General features: G+C 48.8%; 8 protein-coding genes across 8 annotated transcripts; 6 read left to right on the top strand and 2 right to left on the bottom strand.

The window, feature by feature from the left end:
- Positions 1-180: 180 nt before the first annotated feature.
- Positions 181-1,512, top strand: N7537_002396 (uncharacterized protein; the record flags this gene model as incomplete). The annotated part of the gene is made up of 2 exons (XM_056893454.1): positions 181-220; positions 329-1,512. 2 exons carry the CDS (start codon positions 181-183, stop codon positions 1,510-1,512), a joined length of 1,224 nt encoding a protein of 407 aa, XP_056758449.1.
- An 856-nt stretch (positions 1,513-2,368) lies between these two features.
- N7537_002395 (zinc-binding alcohol dehydrogenase family protein) lies at positions 2,369-3,406 on the top strand (the record flags this gene model as incomplete). Its single annotated transcript, XM_056893453.1, has 1 exon — positions 2,369-3,406. One exon carries the CDS (start codon positions 2,369-2,371, stop codon positions 3,404-3,406), a length of 1,038 nt encoding a protein of 345 aa, XP_056758448.1.
- Positions 3,407-4,081: 675 nt separating this feature from the next.
- Positions 4,082-5,353, top strand: N7537_002394 (VOC family protein; the record flags this gene model as incomplete). The annotated part of the gene is made up of 6 exons (XM_056893452.1): positions 4,082-4,501; positions 4,568-4,616; positions 4,661-4,779; positions 4,848-5,092; positions 5,160-5,269; positions 5,322-5,353. The coding sequence occupies 6 exons, from the start codon at positions 4,082-4,084 to the stop codon at positions 5,351-5,353; spliced, it is 975 nt and encodes a 324-aa protein (XP_056758447.1).
- A 1,025-nt stretch (positions 5,354-6,378) lies between these two features.
- N7537_002393 (uncharacterized protein) lies at positions 6,379-7,429 on the bottom strand (the record flags this gene model as incomplete). The annotated part of the gene is made up of 2 exons (XM_056893451.1): positions 6,379-6,740; positions 6,796-7,429. 2 exons carry the CDS (start codon positions 7,427-7,429, stop codon positions 6,379-6,381), a joined length of 996 nt encoding a protein of 331 aa, XP_056758446.1.
- Positions 7,430-9,364: 1,935 nt separating this feature from the next.
- N7537_002392 (uncharacterized protein) lies at positions 9,365-10,507 on the top strand (the record flags this gene model as incomplete). The annotated part of the gene is made up of 1 exon (XM_056893450.1): positions 9,365-10,507. The coding sequence occupies one exon, from the start codon at positions 9,365-9,367 to the stop codon at positions 10,505-10,507; it is 1,143 nt and encodes a 380-aa protein (XP_056758445.1).
- A 930-nt stretch (positions 10,508-11,437) lies between these two features.
- On the top strand, positions 11,438-16,509 carry N7537_002391 (CORVET complex membrane-binding subunit VPS8; the record flags this gene model as incomplete). The annotated part of the gene is made up of 3 exons (XM_056893449.1): positions 11,438-11,911; positions 11,963-12,395; positions 12,449-16,509. Coding segments are annotated over 3 exons (4,968 nt in total), but the record flags the coding sequence as incomplete, so codon positions are not given.
- A 1,665-nt stretch (positions 16,510-18,174) lies between these two features.
- Positions 18,175-19,438, top strand: N7537_002390 (glycoside hydrolase family 16 protein; the record flags this gene model as incomplete). Its single annotated transcript, XM_056893448.1, has 3 exons — positions 18,175-18,300; positions 18,363-18,595; positions 18,676-19,438. 3 exons carry the CDS (start codon positions 18,175-18,177, stop codon positions 19,436-19,438), a joined length of 1,122 nt encoding a protein of 373 aa, XP_056758443.1.
- A 511-nt stretch (positions 19,439-19,949) lies between these two features.
- Positions 19,950-23,191, bottom strand: N7537_002389 (putative capsular associated protein; the record flags this gene model as incomplete). The annotated part of the gene is made up of 6 exons (XM_056893447.1): positions 19,950-21,522; positions 21,575-21,999; positions 22,054-22,206; positions 22,261-22,674; positions 22,741-23,060; positions 23,125-23,191. 6 exons carry the CDS (start codon positions 23,189-23,191, stop codon positions 19,950-19,952), a joined length of 2,952 nt encoding a protein of 983 aa, XP_056758442.1.
- Between the last annotated feature and the right edge of the window lie 788 nt (positions 23,192-23,979).

Raw genomic sequence — 23,979 nt, 5'->3', positions numbered from 1 at the left:
AACCTGGCGGGTTACCAACAGCGAAGATATAAAGTTCCCAGTCGCCTACAAACGTTTTCCAGCAAACGCATTACCTATCAAACGCATCACTCTTCCAACCCCTTCTCCCCAGATTTTGTCTTCTCTGCCATCTATCTACCATCTCCCTTCATCAATCTTCTTTCCCAGTCAATAACCATCATGCCTCCCAAACCTTCCTCCCGTAAGGGCGTCAAGAAGGGTATGTCCCATACTTTGTCTCCTCATCCATCATTATCTCCCATCAGAAAGAAACAGAAAGGTACAAAACAAGCCATCTTAGAGAGAGCTAACAGCAGTTCCCTGCCAGGAGTCCTCAAGACGGAGTCCTCTGCCGGAACCCAATCCCCAAGTGAGTACTGGAATCAGCTTACAGACCTTCAACGGGTTTTCTTTGATGACGTTACACAACAGACAGGTTCTAACCACTATGCCTTTGGTGCAGAGATCAAAATTGAGATGCCATCCCCCACTCCTGCTTCTGTCGCCAATGGTGCGAATGAGAGTGAGTACAGTTTTGACTTGACTCCTGTCCCAGGCCCAACCTCAAGCCCATTCCCATGTACCGAGGATGATCTTACCCTATGTCACGCTCCCACTGCCGATCCCACCGGCTACCCTATCTTTGTTTCCCGAAATGGACGCTGGGACTGGTATTACCTTGCCTCTAACAACAACATAGAGTCTTCCGCTACCCCTGCCAATGAGACAACCAACGGAAACGCCAAGAACATAAAGAGTGAGTTTACCACAGGTCTCAGTCTTTTCCCGAACCAATTTCCCTGCACTGCGGCCGACATCACCTTGTTTCCTTGTCCAAACCGTGGTCTCAATCCCGCCAACAGTCCCACCTTCTCTTCTCAAAACGGCCGTTGGGAATGGATCTTTCTCCCCTCTAACACGGATACAGAGTCTTCCCCTCCCAAGGTCAAGATGGAGGATATCCCCGAGGCCAATCCGAGGGTTCAGCAACCAAGCAACCCCGTCTCGACTACATTCTCTGCCGCCGATCTAGACCGCTTCGTCTTCCCATACGGCGCCCCCGACAGCGACGATGATATGTCCTCCCTGCCCTCGCTGGTCGAAAACATAGCCGAGCAAGCAAGGACCGCGAAGTATGTGAGGTTCTTCATGAACACTACCCACGACAAGCACTTCGTTCCCATCGAAGTGCCCCCTCTCACTGGAAATGATAACTGGGATCCCTGGTTGGTCGCCATGCGTTTGCTCTTCCGCCAGCACTCGGTGTGGCCTATTGTGACTTCGGAGCTTCAGCCACTGTCTCCTGGTCACAACTTGTATCTGTGGTACCAGCGGATGCGCGATTGTGCAATCGCCCTTATCTACGCCAACGTCTCTGAGGAGGTCCGTAGGACCCATTGTTTCATGAGCACTGCGAGCGAAGATGATGCCGATGTTCTGATGACTCACCTGTACGCTCACTACTCCGAGCCCGATTCCACTCACCCTCACGAGGAGTCTGAGCTTGATTAGGTGGGTTGTGCTTGAGGTTTGACAAGGATTTGCGTGTTATGCGGAGTGTACATTGCCATATGTACATTGTCCCGGGGTTCATTGATCTCTATGATCTTTCGCCCGTCTCACCCGGATCTTTCGATATCTGATTTTTGATGCTCTTTCATTTGCATGTAATGTGCAGGTACAAGCTTTTTTCCCCCTTGAATCTTAACAGGTTGTTGCCTAACGGTTTTCTTGTGTATTTTCACCTTGGTGATTTGATGTTCTTCTCTTACACGCATAAGTCGGGAATTGAACGAGTTTTAAAACAAATCCACACTTTCTCTTAGTAATGTCAAGAATAGACAATTATGTAGGCATTATCCTTCAATTAAAGTAGGCAAGAAATCCCCTAATAAGGCTTGCTGGCGCTGCCTTTTGCTTCCATCCATATTTCGAAAGGGTTTCTATGTATTAACGTACCAATGTTCTCTTCTCAACAACACAGCTTATCTCCGTTCGTATGTCCAGCGCTAACAACGGCCCGTACCGAGCATCAGCGCTAATGACCACGGCCTTCGGATTTACGGCAAAGTGCCTCTCCTTAAGGCCGAAACAATGTCGATTCGGCGATTTTCGGCTTGACTCGCACCATCTCAATGGCACCACAGCAATTGAATATCCCTCAGCAGGACCAGACGTAGAAGACGGTTACTCAGGGTATCGGAGTTAAGGTAAAGTCCGGATATCCACGTATGTGACAAGCAACTACATACATGCTTGGATATAAGCCCTAGAATTTGCAGACCTTCCAATCGCACCACACTCCATATATTCCGGCTGCAACCTCTTCAACAAAGGAACATCCACAGCGATCTGCCAGGTATCCACCATGACTGGAACTCATCGCGCCGCCATCCTCCCACAGAGGGGTGGTCCCTTGTCCGTTGTGGAGCGCGCCACACCCGAGCCGGGTCCAAATGAGGTTCTTATTGAAGTCAAGGCTGTCGCCTTGAACCCTGTCGACTATTACCAGCGTAACTTCGGCATGCCTCATGTGCCCATCTACCCGGCTGTGATCGGGTCCGATACTTCAGGTCTCGTCGTAAAGGTAGGCTCCAATGTCACCACGGTTCCCGCACCAGGAAGCCGAGTTATTGCATTTGCCTCATCATTCTATCAGCATGGCTCCCCAGACCACGGTGCCTTCCAAAAATATGCCTTGGCACAGTCAGAAGGCGTCATCGCGCTTCCAGACAACCTCTCGTTTGAGGAGGGTGCTGTACTTCCCTTGGCTGTCTTGACCGGCCTGACTGCCTGGACCACAATCGGCATTTCACTCGACACCAAGTACACCCCGCAGGATAAGCAGGCGGTACTGATTTGGGGTGGAGCTAGTAGTGTGGGCACTTTGTCGGTTCAATCGGCCAAGTCACTCGGCTTCACTGTCTACGCTACCGCTAGTCCTAAACACCATGGTTATCTTAAGAAGCTAGGAGCGCATGCAGTTTTCGACTATAAAATGAGTGATGTTGTCTCACAGATCGTTCAAGCTGTGAAGAAGGATGGTGTTAATCTGCATACCGCACACTGCGTCGTTGATGGAGGCCTACAACCAACGCTGGACGTTCTTAAAGAAACAAAGGGCGATGCAGCCGCTAAAGTTGCCCATTCGCCTATGCTACCCCCAGACCATCCAACACTTGAGAACACGGAGATTACGTTCAATTTCCCATCGATGGGCCCAGCTGAGAGAAGTAAGCACATGTACCAGTGCTTCCATGGATGGCTGGAAGACGGTCTGAAGTCCGGTTCAGTCGTTCCCAGCCCGGCTCTCCAGATTGAGGATGGCGGTCTAGACGGTGTCAATGCCGCACTGGATAAGTTGAAGGCCGGTGTCAGTGGGACTAAGATTGTTTTGCCAATCTGATATGTTTTTAAATGTTGCCAGCGGGATGTTAGCGAAATGACGAACTAATAAACCACTCTCTACCCCTACATCTGACGCTTTTGATTTTCATGTTTCTTTTCCCAAAAGAAATGGATCTTGTTATTCATAATATTGACTATGTAACTAGTTATTTGAATCTGCGATGTGGGCTCCTCCCCATTTGGGTAAAAGTAGTGGAATCGGTGTACAGGATTTGCTCGCTGAGTGGACCACATACTAACTTCATTGTCTTGTGGTTCGATGCAAAATGCAAGTGTGGTGTAGATCTACATGTATCTCATGGCTTGTCTTGTTGGAAAGACTGCGTCAACTGGTTGGTTTTGCAGCCACAGGCCCTCCTAAGCAGCAACCCGAAAAGGGTGCATTCGGAGCCAGTTGAGACCACAAAATATTTGCGGTCAAAAAAAAAAGACATTCTTTTGTTTTTTTTTCCACAAGACTGACTGAAGAGAGGTCTCACGGAGTAATTTTGCCAAGGTTCGTGCCCCCAATTCGACTGTAAATACGCATAGAAAGTTAATTAAACCAGCCTTATTCAGCGAAATGTACATTTGGACTGGTTTTGGAGAGGGGAACCGACCAACGGAGGATAATCCGTACATTTGATCAACAAAACCTCTGCCCATTATCGAGCACATCCCAAAACTGCCCAAAATGACAGGCTCAAACTATATACCTAGGATCAACCTCGTTCGCATCGCACATGTCTTTTACACTCATAAAGACATCAACAAAGCCCATGAATTTCTATTGGACTTCGGCTTCCAGGAAGTCAAACGTGTGGGCAAGGATATCTATTACCGCGGTACTAGTTCCCAACCATTTGCGTACTGTGCGCAACATGGCGAAGAAGATGCGTTTGGAGGCGCCGCTTTCGTCGTGGAATCCGAAGCTGATCTCGCCGCTGCCCAAAAGCTACCTGGAGCTACGGAGATATATGACCTGAGTGATGCGCCTGGCGGTGGTCGCTGTGTTACTTTCCACGACCCTGTCGATGCTTTCCCTTTTCACATTGTTTATGGGCAAGCACCATATGCCGATGAGAAAGCGTTCCCGCAGCTGGATTTTAATTTTGTGAGTTATTCGTTAATTACGAATGTGCCTATGTTTCTATCTGATGTTGTTCTGACTTTCTCTCAGCCGACGGAGAAACACAGGCCAGGTAATAAGACGCAGCGATTCCAAAAGGGTAAGTGGGTGAAGCAACTCTACACACTTATTCCTCGTCCTAAGGTATACCGAAACAAGGTCCTGCTCCGGTGCACAAATTAGGTCATTTTGGAATGTGCGTCACCGATTTCAACAGGGCGTTTGGTTTCTATACCAGTCGATTCAACTTCAAGCCGAGTGATGTAAGTACTCTTAACCCCCTTAGACTCGGTTTCTGTCTGACTGGCGAGCTATGTTTTAACCATCAAAGCTGGTCCATGACCCCACCGGAAAAGATATAACTACATTCCTCCATTTAGATCGCGGTTCTGAACTAGTTGATCACCATTGCTTTTTCTTCTTCGAAGGTCCCAAGCCGCACGTACATCATTCCTCATTTGAAACACATGATTTCGACACGCAGGTTTTGGGTCACGACTGGCTGCGCAGCAAGGGGTATGAAAACTGTTGGGGTGTAGGACGTCATATTATGGGAAGTCAGATCTTTGATTATTGGTATGTTTTATTTGACAGCACCATTATCTTGGAAGTAGCTCCTAACCATGTATGTGTGAAACTCAAGGTTTGACCCTTCTCGTTTCATCATCGAACATTATGTTGATGGTGACTTGGTTGATGATCAACATCCCATCAATCGATCCCTTGCGTCGCCCGACAGTTTGCATGTTTGGGGTAGGTCTTAGTATCCGACGGTACTGTCTTATGGAGACTAATTTGAGCCTAGGCCCGGATCTTCCACCTACCTTCCTGCAGTAATTTCGGATATTTGTTTCTTTGAGTTCTCGGGCTAGACAAGTAGTACCTGAGAATACAACATTATATCATCGTTCACTCTGGGCTTCTAGCGGGCTAATCTAGTTCGTCTATCATTTTATCCAAGGCTCGATCCGTGAACTCTGACGTATGAGATAAGAGATCATGAATGAACCAAGGACCGCAATACGTATCGCAAAAAGGCAAATTAGCTTGAGTCTGATGTCTCACACCCGGCCTATCCCGGCCCAAATAATGCAGGACGAACGAAGGCGCGAAATTGGGCCGAGAGATACATCGAAAATCATCCGTGTGATAGTGTGATTCGCATTGATACCGCCAGTTGCGATCACTCTTCGTGCCGTGTGAACCCCTGTCGATTTAGTAACTGAGTTCTCTCAAAGGATGGTTAGTTCATGCCTAACTCATAGACTGAAGTTGTCTCACGCCTAGTTGTGGAGATCTTATATCGATCTCACTCGGATTATAATAAGCCATAAAACTTCGTACTTATATCTACTTTTACGTAGGACTTCTTCTAATCTTATTTCTGTCTATCGTCTTGTCCCAAACTAAAACCCTTTGATAAAATGTCTCCCAATTCGATAAACCTTGTTAGGTTCATAAGCGAGGAGAATGGTCAGATTCATCTTAACGAAGTTGATGCCAAGAGGTATCCAGATAATATGACGGAGCACAGGCGGCGAAATTGTACTCGAACAGCTTGTATCACATACAAATCCACAAGCGCATGTGCTCTGGCATTCAATCATGTTAGCATGTTCTCATCTCAATTCAGATTGCCAATAGGAGCGAAGAAAACGATAAATTCGACCGCTACGGATGTCTGCAAGTCACGAGGTGCTCACCCCGTTGTTGATGTAAATCAGTCCACCAGCCGCCAAGCTACTACTCGACATGATCATAATGTACACTAAAAGGGAAGAGAAAATGCTTCAATGTACACAAATTGTCCACTATATACGTATGCTTATGGACTATCTCATGACATAACTCCAAACCCCGATCTAGAACCCATTTAGATTCTTCTGCGCCGTAATAACATCCCCCTTATCCACAAAGTCCGCCAGCACCACATTCGGCGCACGCCCATACAGCCCAGCGCATAGCGCCGCCTGGGCGCCAATACTACCCTGCCCCGACGCAGCATTAGTAGTACCTACCCTCTGGCGAGCTGGGATCTTTACGCCGAAAATATCTACATCAAGGAAGTGGTTGACAATGCCCATACGGCCTGTAGCGGCGGCGCCGGAGGGCCGGTCGATGCTGCAGTTTGAGAAAGAGGGGTCTGTGACGTCGTAGGCTGTCTCAAAGTAGTAGGCGAACTCGTCTTGGATGTAGTTCACTTTTGTAGTGTCGGCACCGTAGTCTAGGGATTGTCAGTTTCAATGTATATACAGGTCTTTGTGGTTGCTGCTTTTTACCCAGGAATACGACCAATCTCTTTCCGCTAGATATCATATCACCCAGTGTGGGCCAATCCGTGATTGCTAGCGGATTTACGGAGGGAACATAGACATAGTTGGTAATTCCGCTGCTGGAGAAAGTGTCTCCAAACTCGGTGATGGCTACCGAGTCTCCATTTGTCAAGAGGAGACTGACGACTTCGTTCGGGTTTGCATCCAGCCAGCTCTTGATAGTCTCCAAGTACGATTTGAGCGGCCCTGCATCTTCGAGCAAGCATGATGTATGGCACAGTTCTAACACATTCTTATCAACGATGGAATGGTGTGTTTGTACTTGCAGGTACCGGATTCCCATGTCGAGTTGGGCTTTTATATCGATGTTTTGGTTTTGCTGGGGCAAAGGCCCGACAAATGCGGAGTCATGGGAACCCACAAATGTGATATTTGAATAGGACCGGGTGCAGTACTCTGAGCGACCGTTGCAGGTTGTCGGGGCTAAGGTTGACATCGACGGGGTGGTCGAGGATATATGCGCCGAGGACTGAGATGCTCGCAGTGCCAGTGTTCCTGTCCCTGGTACTGCGATTACAGGCTGGAGAAGTAGGAGAGCACTCAGCATTGCACGTGTCATTTCCTGGTAGATTTGCGCCATGGTTTTCGGGGTCGCTTTAGGTTATACTTGGTTCTGAACGGGAAGGCGCAAAGAGGCGATGTTTCCCGTTTTATGCTCGACTTCCTTGTTGCGGATACCGTGATAATATCTGCTGTCCCCGGTCACGCAGGAGCGACAGCTGCCCACACAAGAGTGATATCAGCTGCCCCTGCGAAGGGTAAATAAGCTCATGCTGATTCCCACGTACATTCCACATGTCGATCGATGACCAAATGAGAACTTCAAAATAAAGGGAGGGGGAAAGAAAACTGAAACTGACCATAATAAGGTCGAGTGTGAGAAATACCCCCAGTGATAGGACATGATCATGAATATCCTAGTCTCCTCGTGACCACAGCCATGCACCAATAGCAGGCCTCATTCATGGTCACCCCGGTCATTCTTGGCTGGCCCCAAATAGTCTGACTTTTGAAAGACTTCTCTTTAAATTCAAGTGATTTGAGATAGGGAAGCTTCGATGTTGCATTAAATCTTGCTAGTACGGGCCTCCTGTACGGGTAAGGGTCGGGTTCAGTCGGTTCGGCAGAGCAAGAAAACCTTTTGCCAAAAGTAAACGTGGGTGATCTGTTATTTTCTAGTATTATAGGCTTTATTCTGTCATGGGGCATCATGGAAAGGTTCATCCTGTTCAGTTCCAAACCATTCAGGTTTTGATGGACTACACACAGTCAGTTGTAGTCATGGATATGGATTATCGCTGCTTGAACGAGACTAGACTCGTTGCATAGTCGATACCACCTAAATATATAAATATCATACAAATATTGATGATCATTAAACATGCGCTAGTAATCGATGGTCTATTTAGTGGGATGAGCGAATATCCTACATTATACCTAGTACACCTACCCCGTCACATACAAAATTGCTTTTTTCATTCATAGGCCCGTTAACCTCAGTATAGCTTTTATGTTATTAAATTTCTCCCTTTTCTCTACTTCATATTTACTACGCCTCTTGCATCTTTTTTCTGTAAAGACCTACATTAGTTGCCTCCCGAGATCGGATTCAAGGCTATCAGGGTATGACAGGTGCCACATCGCTTTTCGGAGCTTCAAATTTCTCATTGGCAGACAAAATCAAGTCCTCCCTTTTCAAAGTTACATAGCCTTATGCTGTGTGTCTTTTTGGGCGATTAGTATTGTGTTACTCTGCATTGGCACTGCTTGTTGGTAATCGCTGATCGAAGCAATGCCACAAAAAATCAGTGATTGTCTACATTCAGTACTCTGCACGGAGTACTGATCGACATCAATTATCATACCAGCAATCTTATCATGCAGAATCATCTCTTGTCTATACAGGAAAGCCAAAATGTACCGGAACAGTATCGACAACCAAGACCATTAGAAACCAACATGTCTTCAAAACGCTATTTGATATGAATACTACAATATCAAGAATTAAGATATTAACTCCTCAATAAATAGTATCATGATTACCAGCTCTAGGGTTACACGAAACGTGGATTATCATTTACTCGTAGATACCCTGCAGTAGAAGTGTAGTACGGACTGCAGAGCATCGCCCAAGTACGTATGTTGCCAGTTATTTCAACCGATCAGTTCAAATTTCGAGGCGTTGAAATATATTTAACGACCCGTTCAGCATGGGGAGAGGTTCGTCTACGATCACCTTCATTATACAGGAACTGGGCATTTCTCAGTCCCACCACTCTATCTGTTCTGTCTCCGTTTGCTCTGCGCAGAATTCCGCCATTCAACTGGGGAGTCAACTTGCAACAATCCCAACCTTCGAGCCATTCGGCTTCAATGTTGTCTTCCAAACCCTCTATTTCCTCCTTCTTTTCCCGCCTCGCCATTTTATTCAAGCAAGGAGGGCTAAGAAATTCGAATCCCCCAAACATGTTCCAACCCTACGTTAGACCACTTTTCGCCTCCAGGTCATTTTAGTATGTCTCTCCCGTTTGGTTTAATTGACAAGGATCGTGTGCATGTCCTTCAGCGAATGGAGGATGCGATGGCTCGTGTGGTCTCCGAATTTCCCTTCCTGGCCGGGATGGTGGTACCATTTACCCAGCCAAATGGTAGAAGCAACGCACTTCAGGTGCGGCCTGTCACTGCTACCGAGATTGAAGAGTGCCCTATTCTGGTCACTCAACATCCTACAGAGTCTACCGCTGTTGCCGTGGATGGGAAACTCAACACTGCCTTGATGCCGTTCCCAATCGTCTACCCACCACGTAACCTTTCTCCTGTGCTACGGTTAAAAGCTAATCTGTTGGAAAACAAGCTGTACCTAGTCTGTTGCTTTGATCACCGAGTAATGGACGGGTCAGGCTTTTTTAGACTGGCTGCTACTTTCGCCGCGTTCTGTAGGGATCTAAATGCCCCGGTACCATTCACAACTGCACATGCGCAAGAAACAAGGCAGCATATCAAAGAGGTTGCCTCGACAGCCACACCGCAGGATCTTCGATGGACGACTTTTCCTGCCCCAGCAAGCGAAAACGAGATATCCACAGATTATAATCGAATGCCTATCAGTTCTCCTTATGTACTCGATGGCCGAAAAATCAAAACGCTGCGTGGAGCTTGCAATTTGGCTTTACAGACTTTTCCTGGGAAATATAGGAAAGATCTTCCCGATATGTCCCTTCCATCTAGTCTGGTCGTCAGCGCGCTAGTGGGAATATGTAGCAGTCGTGCCCGCTTGAGGGCTTTCCCCGATGAGCCGGAATTCTCGTCTGAGACGTTCATCGTGGAAAATATTCGAAAGGCACTCGATTTACGCCGGGGATATATGGGAAACACTATAGTGGGCACCCAGAGCAAATGTGATGGCTCTATACCTCCTCCGCCTGAGGCCTCGAGAAATATTCATGTGCCAGAGTCTCTCAGTCTGGTTGGGCCGGAAGATATCTGGCGGATCTGCAATGTTGCCCAGACCCTTCATGAAGCATCCGGACACTTGAACAAGCAGCATGCGCAAGGTATGGTCGCGAAAATGTCCCGCGAGCGTGATTGGAGTTCATTCCGACCAGGGTGGGGGTCAATTTTCTTGTATCTAATACCAAGTCAGCATCGCCTTATGTGAGGTATAGGCCATTTGGAGACCTTCAGTTGCTTGACTTGGTTTTCGATACAGTTCCTGGCTTTTGCTGGATAATGCCTAATCTTCCATCTGATGCTGCATCGTCTTATTCATGCTGGAGATTGCGATGGATTTTGGAACGGGCGGCGATGGAGTGTCTATCGAGCGATCCCCTCTTCCAGTGGGCTTCTGCTCCTAGTACAGTCTCCACATCCAACAAAATCTAATCCAAACGACCTAGTATCTTTTGTTAGCTTAGCAGTTACGTTTTGATAAACCATGTCCTACGATATAAGGCCAGGTTTTGGGTTTTGGGGTTTTCGGGTTCCGATGAATATACACTCTAAAGAAAACTTATATGGGTGACTTCTTTATGTACTGTTCATCAACATGAGATAAGTACATCTGTGTTGGGGACTTTGTAACATATATGTATAAGAGGTTAGCAAGCTCGTCCATACCTCGTACCTGCTTTCGTGTATAGAACAGAGAATCAAGAGAATACCAGTATGGCATGACGTTCGTTCCATATGGGTTCCAGGGAGCCAACAAAGCGGAATTCTTGCTCGAAGACCCAACTAGCTATCCTGAAATACGAGAAAACACCTGTAGCTTTTACATTTAAAAAGTCTTGATATCTTCCTGTTCAATGCGAGGTTGTTTGGACAGCCCTTCGGAGCTTATGAAAATGTGTAATCACCTCACTACTCAACTATTATTCGATCGTCCAAGGTATAAAATTGAGGAAGGATAGATTTAACTCAATCAGTCCATATGTAGATATTTTTGAAGTATCGCCGTCCGTATAGTTGTGAAAGCGTGAAAGTGTACCTGGCAGCCACTTGTGGCTGGTGTTCGGCCCCTAAAACGGCCCCGACCCAGGCAACGGAGCTCTGAACTCTCATTCTCCACTGTGTTCATGCCCCTCAAGTTCGACACTCCACGCCTCCGTTCTATATTACACTACCTCCTAATTCCCTTCCTGTTCTCCGAAAGAACTTCCTGCTCAATTCCACAATCGTCCTCTCCCAGCACGCCATCGCAGATTCGGCCGCGTCTCCAAACTACATCACGGGGAGCAATGGTCACTCGGAGATCTCGCTCATGAGCTCGATGGCTGAGGGCAGTGAGGGTTGGTCGCGCGAAGACGAGCTTGACCTAGGCCAGGAAGACGATACCCAACAACCTGACCATGGCGCCCTCGATCAAACATTACCTTCCCCGCAGGAACCAGCGGAAGAGCAATTGGACACGATAGACGATGCGGAGGACCATGATTCCGAGAAGACAGCGGAACAGAAGGACTTCAACTTTCCAGAAACCCCTCGGCCGCGACACGCGGGCTGGAACATGACAGAGAGCGTGGATGGAACAGGGTCAAACCCCGACGATTCCCCATCGCTACATGTGAGTGGTACACTTAGCGCATAACCCGGATAGCTAGCTGATTGATGGAAGGGTTCCATTCCGTCTTCCCTAAGTAGCAGTGCTCTTGCGCTCCGCGGAACTCCGCGAGTCAGCCCGAGCCCGGCCCGTCGCCCCTTTGACCTTCGATTCCAGTCCCGGTTATCTTCATCGCCGCAAAGTGTGTCTAGAGCCGGCTCGCCATTTCTAGCGCATCTTCACTCCCGGCAATCTTCAATAACCAGCCAGGTTTCCCCGACTCCAGAAACAGAACCCGAACCGCTCCAGGGACCTTGGGATGTGGTGCGATGGACAAAGCTGCGGAAGATCACTGGGCAGGCGTTTTCAGAAATCGGGAAGCGCAATTTCGGACGGCCAACTTGCCTTGCAGTCTCCACGTCTATTGTGATAGGTACATCCAAGGGTATAATTCTCGTGTTCGACTATCAGCAAAGCCTGAAGACTATTATTGGAACGGGCACACCAGGTTTGTCAAAACAAGTCTACACCCTTTGACCCATTATACTGATGATCAACTAGCTGTTGGATGTGGTGCTGTTACATCTCTAGCTCTTTCCGCGGACCATACTACCGTTGCAGGGGGCCATGACTCGGGTGATATCTTCACCTGGGAGATTTCGCGCTCAGCAAAGCCTTTCCTTCATATCCCACCAATCCCGGCCAATCAAGTCGAGACTCGAATATCTGATGGCCATCTTTCCGGATCCGCGGTCATTCACATCGGGTTCCTTGGCACCAGACGAACAGCGCTGGTCTCGGCTGACACACGGGGCATGTCTTTCTCCCACTTGGCAACAAGAGGAATGGGTGCAATGGGGCGAACAGTCAAGACGATTCGAATCCTGGGTCGATATCCTCAGGCAACAGCAGAGATCAAACGGCGGAAGCCTAGCTCTGTTCTTGCTTTCTCTCCTCTGCCACTCGGCAATGTAGAGCAATCCACTGATTCTTTGGGCCTCGTTGCCATGCTGACGCCCTATCTTCTTGTTATTGTGTCTACCACACCAGTGGCACAAACCCAACATAAAGCACCGAGACCCAAAGAAGTCCCCGCTCACAGTGCCATGACCGGTGCCTTAGCATGGTTTCCAGCCATTCGACTGAAGGGCAAAGACACCCAAACTTCAAACACAAAGCTTGTCTACTGCTGGTCAAATGTTTTAACCGTACTGGAAGTCTCAGAGGCTGAACCTGACGAACATACAGACAAAGACAAGCCTCCCAGCCTTGTCTTCAGAGCGCGCAGCAGATGGAGAGCAGATGAGGCCATTGTAGCTGTTCAGTGGCTCAGTCGTTCAGTGCTCGCGGTATTCACAATAACGCAGCGACTGTTGATAATCGAGGATTATTCGATGCATGTGACCGACTCGGTCGATCTCGCCAACAGGCACATATATCACACTGATCTGTTCTCCTCGCAGCTCCATTCGCTAGTTGAACAGCTTGACGAAGAGGATGAGTCGATGCACGGAGTAGTAGCAGATGCATTCCATATGAGTTTTCGTTCTTATAAAGGGCGCTTGTTCTTGCTTGGTTACAACGAAGCCTTGGTAGGCAATCTCTCAAATTGGGCTGATCGCTTGCTGGCGCTTATGGAGACGGGTGACTTCATTGGGGCCATTCGACTAGCAACCTCTTACTACACGGGAGAGTCGGAAAAGCTGACGGTTGGGCTTCCAGAAGAGGATGCTTTGAGACAGCCCATTGTGCAAGAAAAGCTTTTGGAAATGATCTCCGCATCCCTCAAGTATGCTTTTGGTCGAAATTCTGAAGCAAGCAACGACCGACTTGAGAACCACCAGCTGGAGGAGCTAGCAGAAGTTTCTATCGCGGCTTGTATCTACATGACCGATGAGGAGTTCCTTTGGGAGGAAGTCTTCAACTGGTATGAGGAGCAAAGTTCGGCGGGAATTTTCCTGGATGCCCTCGAACCACGCATCGTTGATGGAACTTTGCGATCACTACCCCCGACCGCGGTCAAGGCCTTGATCAACCATTTCATTGGAACTCACTCCGCCGGTCGGTTGGAGGAGATCATCTGTTTGCTTGATACAACCACAATGGACATCGATCAAGTCACAACGCTATGTAAGCAGCATAACCTTTACGACGCCTTTATATATGTATGGAACCGCTGTTTGATGGATTATGTGGGACCACTGGAAGAGCTACTAGGTCTTATTCCCTCCCAAACCGAGCCCTTGGTCAACGGTGACTACGTGATTGAAATGAGAAAGCAGAACAACGCAATGAAAATGTTCCCATATCTGTCATTTATCTTGACGGGTCGCATCTATCCCACCGGAGACGACATGGATGAGGCTGAAGCCGCGCGAGCCAAGACAGACTTGTACCAATTCCTTTTCTCAGGCCGTGGGTTCAGTACGGTATCTGGAGATACCAATGGGGCAGACTCCTTCTCCCACCTTCGAGCCATGCTCAAGTTCGATGCTTCCAGCTTCATGAGCATGCTCAACGAGGCATTTGAGGACAGCTTCCTAAATGAGCCCGAGAGCGAGGATGTCTCCGTGTCAGGCATGTCGATTAATCGTCAGTACCTTGTCAGTATTTTGTTGCAAGTCATGACCGGCGATTTCTTCACGTCTTTTGATACCATCTACCTCGATATGTTTGTTGCTCGCAATCTTCCCAAATATCCTCAGTATATTCTCCTTTCTGGCACAACCCTCCATCAGGTTTTGGTCCGTGTATGCCAGTATCCCGAGCAGGAAATGGCAGACGATTGCGAATTGAGTGCAGAGTATCTGCTGTCCTTCTACCACCCGCCGGACATCCAGAACATGATTCCTCTATTCAAAGAGGCACGCTTTTTCCGGATTCTCAAGTCGACGTACCGTTTAGAGAAACAATATCCTCTGTTGGTGATGACTTACCTAGAGGATCCTAATGACCGCGAAGCTATCTTCACCTGTCTGCATGACTGCCTCCGTCCAGGCTCTGGGCTTGGCAAGAAACAAAGACGCGATATAGTGGATGTAGTCAAGGAGCATGCGCGGGAGATAGCTGCCATTGACGTGACGCGCGCTGCACAGACTATGCAAGACCTGGCCCCTGAAACACACTCTACGTTTTTGCGGGTTCTGGAAGATGATCCCCAGAAACAGTACCAGTACTTGCTGGTGTTGGTTGAGCCGCAGGCTCAAACTGCGGACACCCAATCTTCGCCCAGTATTGAGAACTGGATGATCGAGCGTTATGTGCAGCTCTTGTGCAAATACAACCCCACTCATGTTGCGGACTTCGTCGACGGATTGCGAGTTGGTGACATCCACCTGGACGAACTGCTCCCATTCATAGAGGAAAGCGGAGCCATCGATGCTGCCGTCATCCTCCTCGCCCGACAGGGTCAAGTCCGCCAGGCCCTGGACCGTCTTGTCGCACATCTGAGCACACTCGAATCCGGTCTGGTAGGCATTCTCCAGAGTGTGCGCGAGAGCCCCGACTCAGCGACTACCGCCGAGGCAATTGACGACCTGATCGAGTCTCTGAACAAGTATGCCGGTGTCGGAACGTGGCTCTGCCAGGGCCAAAGTAAGACAGTCAAGCAGTCGCGCACAGGCAGCTCCAACGGCAAGCGCAACGCACCAACCCTCGACCAGCCTCTAGCCTTCGATGAACTCCTCTGGCTCGACCACATCGAAGCTGTGGTCCGCATCGCAAGCAACGTCTTCGCCTTCATACAAGGAAACAACGCCCAAATAACCCTCCCTACTCAACCAACAACATCCCTCGCCGGCGAAAGCGGCCGCCTCACAACCTCCTTCCGCACCCTTGTCCAGCAAGTCTTCACAGCTCTCCTAGCAAGCACAGTAAAAAGCAGCCCCGCCACGACCGAAAGAACAGACATGTCCTTCCTACGCATCCTGCGCGCATTCCTCACCCGCGCCGCAACCTGGTCCCCCTCCCTCCTCGAGCTGCGCGCCGTGCTAGCCTCCATCTTCTCCGCCTACTCCTACGAGAAATCTCTCCTGACCCTCGCAAACGGCATGCTGGACCGTGACCTCTTCGTCCACGTCGATGAAGTCTCCCGTCTACGCCAGCACGGCTGGCGGCCCCGCGGCCACGTGTGCGAGATCTGCCGCCGCCGCATCTGGGGCCCCAGCGTTGGTGACGCGCATTGGTCCGCATGGGAAGGTCGACGCGCCGATGCCTATGCCCGTCGCATCGCGAAACGCAATGAGGATAGCTATAACCCGTCCGAGCGCGGGAAGGGCAAGGCTGCTGATGTCGGAGTCGGTCATTCGTATCGTCTAGATGCGGGCGGTGCGCACGCGCATGCCCACGTTCTCCGGGAGCATGGCACCCATGGTGGTATGTCCGATGCGCATGCTGACCATGACGACGACCACGCTAAGACTGGAGCTGGGCCTAGCACTCCAAATCCAGTCACAGAGAGCGCCCCAGAACCCGTTGTTGTTTTCGCCTGTCGACACCTCTACCACCGACGCTGCGTGCTGAATGCCGTCAGCGCGGGGGCCCGACCCGCTCAAACCGCGTTTCGGCGCGATCATTTGGCCGACTGGTCAGGAGCCGAGCTGTTCTGTCCGGTTTGTACATAGATTTTAGTTGACAGCGATGATGATTATTTCCTTTTTGTCCAGGGATATTCTTTTGTTACTTTTTTTCTATCTCTTTGCTTTTTCCTACTGTAGGTGCTCTTCGGGGGGATCCCAGATAAGACACACGATCGTCTTGCATATAGCCATTTTCTTTTTTTTCCCTTTTTTTTAAACCCTCAACTACTGTAATGTAATGTGATATTAAATCCAGGCCTATCCCTGTTATAGTACATCTTTATTAGTCTTTTCTGTCTTCCAAGATTCTGTGGGAACAGGTGACGTGAATCGTGAGGTTCTCCGCTTCAGCTACTCAGCTCATTCTCCAAGACGCACGCTTCGACTTGTACTCCCAATGTGATCGCATGGGGATTCTTACTCCGGATTATCATTCGGTCTCGTTCCAGGATTCGTCTTCTATGACCATGCCCAGGTGGGTTCTGGACTGTGTGATCATGGTATTTTGGTCAAGAGGGTCTGGTGTTCCTTGGTTTACGTACTGATCTACAAAAGCTGGGGTATGGGGTTGGAGTAACTCTTGAGATGACACTGTCATTTCAGTGCCTTCGATATCAGTTTTAGGTAGGATCTCCGTAAGAACTGGTCATGTACAGAGGTACATAGTATTAAGTACTGTCACGAGTATGTCTCTGTAGGGTGGGTACTTCTGTCTAAGTCGCTTAAGCGAAGGGTAGAGAGACCTGGTGATCGGAAGCCGCTTCCACTAAACTACGCCACTTCAAATTTCTACTTCTCAGATTTTCGATTTGACTGTTGACTCGGTGAAGAACGGCCTGATAACCCATACCAGGAACAAAGGGAAAAAGTACTAAACGGAAATGAAAAAAGCCCAAAAAGGCTTGATAGCCGAAAGTGTTCAAACAGCCGTTGACCTATCATCTGCGTTCTTTTCCCTTGACTATTATACAAAACCTTCGATGTTGGCGGTAAGCACCCTGATTGGTCATAAATATGAAATCCCTTTTTCGTTTCTTGTTTTTAGCGTCAAATCCGAAACAATTTAAGGTTAGTGTGGGCGCTTGAGATATCCATGGATCCAATATGGTTAAATGTGATTAAACTACTACATTGATACATTGATATGATACATTTGATACATTTGATACATAGTCATGTTGTTGATTCTACTCTCAATACCAATATGAATACATTCCAGACTAGGCTGGTTCAATCGACAAAATTTAAATGATTCACTGGCACTGATTCAGGGCTCGGAGATGTCAGACTCTGATATTCCATGATGTTTCAACATGCCCCTCTTTTGCCGCATATCTTCAATTGGATCGTCGTCTGGTGGGTGTATCACGCTATTCCCTTCTTTTTCTTTTTCTTTTTTTTAAATTATATTATATTATTTTTCCGTTTGTGCTTTTTTCTTGGGGAGTGGAGACATCTCAAGTATAAAAATGATCCCGCCTCCCCCGTTTGTGAGGAATTAGTCTAGTTTGTCCATTGTGCATGTTTATTGCCTACTGTCCCTCCCTATTCATCTATATTCATTCCTTACCTATTGTCTTTTCCTATTTCGGTCAGTATCTGGTATACTGGATCTTTTCAAGTCTTTGACAGACTCCCTCTCTCCAATCCCTCTGTTCTCCTTGCAACTATCCTGCAACTATCCTGCAAAGATCCAAGCGTTTAAGCACAATGCACGTTCTCTCAACTATTCTGCCTGCACTGGGCTTGTTAGCCCATGTATCTTCCGCCGCATACACCCTGCGCGACGACTACGGTACCTCCGACTCGTTTTTTGACAAGTTCAAATTCTACACAGTATGTCCCTTAGTATTGGTCCCATCTTTCTGTCCTGTCTTCAATACTCATCCGATATATAGGACACCGATCCCACCAATGGCTTTGTGAGCTACGTCGACCGTAACACCGCCTCAAGCAACGGTCTCATCAACACGGGCAACGGCGTCTACATCGGCGTCGACCATGCCAACACCGCCACCACACCTGGTCGCCAGAGCATCCGCCTGGAGAGTACCGCCACCTACAAGCATGGACTTGTTATTCTCGATCTGGCCCACATGCCCAGCAGTACATGCGGCAGCTGGCCTGCCTTGTAAGAGCCCCAGATCCCCAAATCGTCTTTCTCGTTCACAAAAAAAAAAAGAAAGAAAGAAAGGAGACTAACATTTACAGCTGGATGCTCGGCTCCAACTGGCCCAACAACGGCGAAATCGACATCATCGAAGGCGTAAACGAGCAAACCCAAAACCAAATGGCCCTCCATACCAGCAACGGCTGTACAGTCAACAACACCGGTTTCACAGGAACCCTCGACACAGCAAACTGCTACGTCCAAGCCCCCGGCCAATCCGCAAACAGCGGTTGTTCAATCCGAAGCCGCAGCACGCAGTCCTACGGCACAGGCTTCAACAACGCCGGCGGCGGCGTCTACGCCACAGAATGGACCGGCTCCGCCATCTCAGTCTGGTTCTTCCCCTCCTCCGCCGTGCCGGGCGATATCTCATCTGGAAACCCCAACCCGGCGGGCTGGGGTGCGCCCACGGCACGCTTTGCCGGTAGCTGCAACATCGACTCTCATTTCAATGATCTGCAGATCGTGTTCGATATCACCTTCTGTGGAGACTGGGCTGGCTCGGTTTGGGGTTCGTCGAGCTGTGCTAGTCGTGCTGGATCGTGCGTCGACTACGTGCAGAATAACCCGACGGCTTTCCAGGAGACTTATTGGCGTGTGCGCTCGCTTAAGGTTTATCAGCAATTGACTAGTTCTGTTGCTGGTGCTGGGGGTGTGGAGGTGGGTGCTGAGGGTGTGGAAGTGGAGGCCGGTGTGGCTTGGAATCCTACGGGGTTGTTTGAGCGCCCTCCGCAGAAGACTTCTATGAAGCATCGTCGACAGCATTATCGTCATGGACATGGGAGTGGACATGGTCATGCTTAGAGGGCGATAGTGATGGATGGATTGTTTTCTGTGTTGAAAGCGATATGGGTCCAATCTGTCTTACATTTCGATTGTGATTTATTTCTTTCTCGACCTGCTTCTTGATTCCCATCTGTTTTACGGTTTCTTTGCTCGTCTGGACTCCGCTAGCCTGTGCTAGTCCACGGCTGTGGAGGGGCGACCGCGTTTGATACGCTTTTTATGCTTTATGATGATTGTGAATACCCTTTCCATTTCGATGGTGAAATGAAATATGGACAATGAAGACAAACAATACGTATGACCATGGATATTATGTTGTAGTGGCTCGTAGAGTTCAGCTTTGTATATATTGTGATACATATCCTCAACCCTTCTTCTTATATTAAAGATGTCGCAAAAGATGTAAGTTACTCTAACCCGCCTAGGTGATGTCTTTTTTAAGATGCTCCATGAAATCAATAAGACAAGTCAAGAATATATACTTGAATCTATGTACCAATTGACATTCGTATTAACATTAACATTAACCTCAACTCCCAAACCCAAGAACATCACGCTGATCATCCGTAAGCCGACCCCATTCCAAAAGCAACCGAAAGAAGTAGATCTCCATATCTTCCTTCCTCAACGCTGTATTCGCCCACTTCCTCCCTTCCTCCGCAATCCACTTCCCCTGCTGATCATGCGCCTTCATGCGCATCTGCGGGGCATCAGGACCACTCTCCTCGGATACGGCAGCAGGTACGCCGGCAAAGTACGCGAGCGTACTCCACAGCCCATGGAGACGGATATCAACAGGGACAAAATGCAGCCACGAGGTAACGCGGGAGTCGAACCATTGGCGGAACAGACCTGTTTTGAGGGGCAGGCTGCGGCTGTGTAGGAAGGGGAGGAATCGGCCGCTGAAGCCTGCGCCGTCGAGGTCAAAGAGGAAGCGGTGCGACCAGTGCGCTTGGAAGTCTGCCCAGCCCGCGGTGCCAAATTCTGAGGCTTGTTCGCCGCAGTCGCCGCAGCGGACGATTGGGTCGGCGATGTGAACGGCGGTTTGGAGACCGAGGTCTGAGATTGGGGCGTTGCCGTCCATTATCTCGTAACGGAAGGAGTGTTCGTTGGAGTCTGTCGGGAGGAGGACGGAGACTTGGTTGTTGGTGTTGTTGTTTATTAGGTGGGCGAAGCGCTGCCGTGGCATGCCTTTCCATTCACCGAAGAGGCTGACGCCTTCTGAGGTGCTGCCGAGCCAGTAGAGGGAGTTCTCTTTGTGACTGTATTCTGGATCTGGGTGTTCATCTGTGGGTTCGTATTTTGCCTTGTCGATGTAGTTCCATGGGCTTGGGAAGAGGATGTCGTTGAATCCAGTGAGAGCGCTCTGGCTGAATACCGGGATGAGTTCCTGTGACACCTTGAATGAGGCTGGGGAGATTAGGAGACCGTGGAGGAAGGCAAGGTCGGGTTGGTGGCAGATTTCGGAGGCGATGTTGAAATCTAGAGGAAATTGACCCATGGAATGAGGAGCCACGCATGAGAGACATGTCTCACGACGATTCCAGATTCGCTGAGAGCGCGCCTTCGATGAAGGTGGGCAGACAGCGCTCACATAAGGGTCAAATACACCTCTCCACGCTCCGTCAGTGAATACAGTGATGTTGGTTTGATCGGCGGGTTCAATCGGGCCCCAACCATCATCTCGGTCGGTTGACCAAGCATGCACCATGCGCTCTTTAGGGATCATTTCTTGCATCTCAGTCTGCCGGTTCAACATTGATATTTTCTCCCAGGGAACTGCAACTCGTGGCTCATCATTCAGATTGAACACCAAGTCCATATCTGGGAGATATTTAGTGAAATTCTTCATCATATCCGCGGCACCCGCCACCATCCATGCATGGGTTGGTTTGATGCCTTCTTGCACCATGGCCGTGCCGTTGCGAATTCTGATCCCACCGAGATCGTTGAAAGGGTTTGTGGCTAGTTCGTGAGTCATTGCGCGGATGTGCTCCGGAGCCAGAGCTCGGAATGGAAGTAGGTCGTGGTATATCTGATCGAAATCATCGATGACAGCTGACGACCGGTTAGTGGCATATCGATACCATTCGTCAAAGCCCCTATATAAAGATTAGTTGAATTATGCGACAAACATAGGTATTCAAAACATACGGTGGTGGATGCTGGTTATATCGCCTCCGGTATTCGGTAACAGCACCCCCAAGAGACTTGCTCCTAGACGCCTGAGCGAGATAGTTGTGATGTTGAAATTTGCCGTCGTTGATGAGGAACTCAATCGGGTGTACATCAGCAAGACGATGCTTGCTCACTGCAAAAACGAGACTAATCCCACACATCACGGCGAACAATATTTGTATGGCAACGTTAGTGCGGCACAATTTCGGTTCTTCGTCATGAATCACCCGCGCAAGAAGAAATAGGGCAGCACCCGTCAAAGATGCAGCCAACGGAAGAACAGCATGAGTTAGAGAGATAAATGGGAAGGGTGATTGTTCGGTAAGGGCCGATAAAGAGGAGAAGTAGACGATCATGAAACCGCCTATAATTGACAATCCAAGGATGTCGAAATGCGGTAACTAGGAGAATTAGTACTAATGGAGAAATAAGTTTTGAGAGCTGGGAAGGCTCACCATATGCCAGGCCGACAAGACCAGTATAAGAACCAACACAGACTGGCTGAAAGCGCCGCGTGAGTACTCTAGATCCAACATGGGTTGACCGGCAAGTTCAGGAGAGCTATCTGGTACCCAGTAGGATATAATACTCCAGACGAACGAAAGACCCTAAAAAGATCATCAGAACAAACATTCCCAGCACGATCGTAGTTGTCCGCTTACCAAGAGACCAGCTCCAAGGAACGTCAAAGTTCGTTTTCTGCGCACATCATCAAATTGAGTGCCAATCCGACATAGCTCGGTAATACCGGTAAGTATAACAGAATCAGCAAACAGGTTGAACAGCCTGTATGATCGTAGGCGCGAGGCGCCATGTAACACGATAGGACAAATATAGGTCGACCGAGTTCCAGCCGAGAAAGATGAAGCCAAGAGCCCACCAACCGACAAAAATGCGGCTGCAATTAACCCTCTGAAGCGACTTTGCGTAACATAATAGAAGCACCGACGGGAAACAGAGTAAACCACCTGTAGCGGCAGCGTTTCGAATCGTTGGGTAGGGACATATCTGTCCACTTGTCGTGATCGCTGGTTGCGCCAGTAGTCATAGATCGAAATAACGAAAGGAATAGCGTACTGTCCATGACGCCGTGTTAGTCACATGGAAAAATTAAACGATAACGGAGACATTCAGCCACTTACAGCGTATCCAGCGGGCGCGCATTCAGTATTCCGAGTTACTTGGCGAAATGATTCGATCCGTAAACCACACAACCCCAATATAAGACCGAGCTTAATCCACCATGATTTAAACCGTAGCCGAGGGCGAGTCTCAACATCGCCCAGTGCGAAAGATGACGTCGATGCGCGGGAAGGAAGCTCAAATTGCTCCGCGAGAGGGATCACTGGCCGTTTACTTGTCGGCGATGTCGGTGTCGATCCCAATGAAACCAACCGACTCAATACCAAAAGAGTCAACCCCGTAAGGAAGCATACTAGGATAGATGTACTGATGGGGCGATCTGTATCGGCGCAACAGTCAGTTCAAGTTGCAGAACAATATTGATATCCACGGCGACGACTCACCAAAAGCGAATGTGGTATTGTAGGAGGTAGTAAGGAATAGTGAGCTTAAAAGAAATATCCTGCTCATAGAGTGCGATCGTGAGTTTGAATTTTCAATAATGTGAGACAGCTTGCCAGATACTCACCCCACACAGAGCTTCAGCCTAAGGTCAGAAGATATTTGGACCATATTGCACCAATCGTTCTATTATCGCTCTATAGCGTCCCGAGCCATCGCTGTAATTTTAACAATGAATAGAATTGTTGAAAGAGTAACAAGACAGAAGACAAAAGATTAACCTCCTGTGGATCTTCAGGAGATTGACAGTGTTCGAAACATGGAAGAAAGCAGGGCACAGAGGGCCCTTCGATCCACTGGCGACTAATCAGAGGCAATATGGAGTGCTGATCCATTATAGTTGCGTCAACGGGCGGGATATGATGATTTCATGGGGTTTTTGCTGCGCACATAACCACGGGCCGTGGCTTGCATGGCTTGTATTTCTGATATCTTGCGAATGAGAATGGTGGAAAATCTCCTGCCACCACGCCCAAATCTGCTAGTTCCTACTTGTAAGCAGATTTTGCCCTGGAGATTTTATATTGCACAAGCTCATCAGCAAGAAATGCTGAGCCGATCAGTGGCCAGAATCAAGCCTTGGTTAATTTCACGACCCACTTTAGTCCTGAGCGTCCTGTCGCTAGTGGACCCTTCCAATGAGCATACATATATACTTCATACATCATGTCCAGCCTTCTAATCAGACCCTGTAAACGGCATGTAGATAAAGAAGGTTCACACGCAGTCAAGACCCAGTACACGCGTCATATCAGCTACGACTCTGTTATATCCTATCGGCTCCATTCGGCTGCATG

This window comes from Penicillium hordei (assembly GCF_028827395.1).
Source record: "Penicillium hordei strain IBT 12815 chromosome Unknown utg000001l_segment0_segment0, whole genome shotgun sequence".
NCBI classification, from domain to species: domain Eukaryota; kingdom Fungi; phylum Ascomycota; class Eurotiomycetes; order Eurotiales; family Aspergillaceae; genus Penicillium; species Penicillium hordei.
This window is presented reverse-complemented; position numbering and strand designations above follow the sequence as displayed.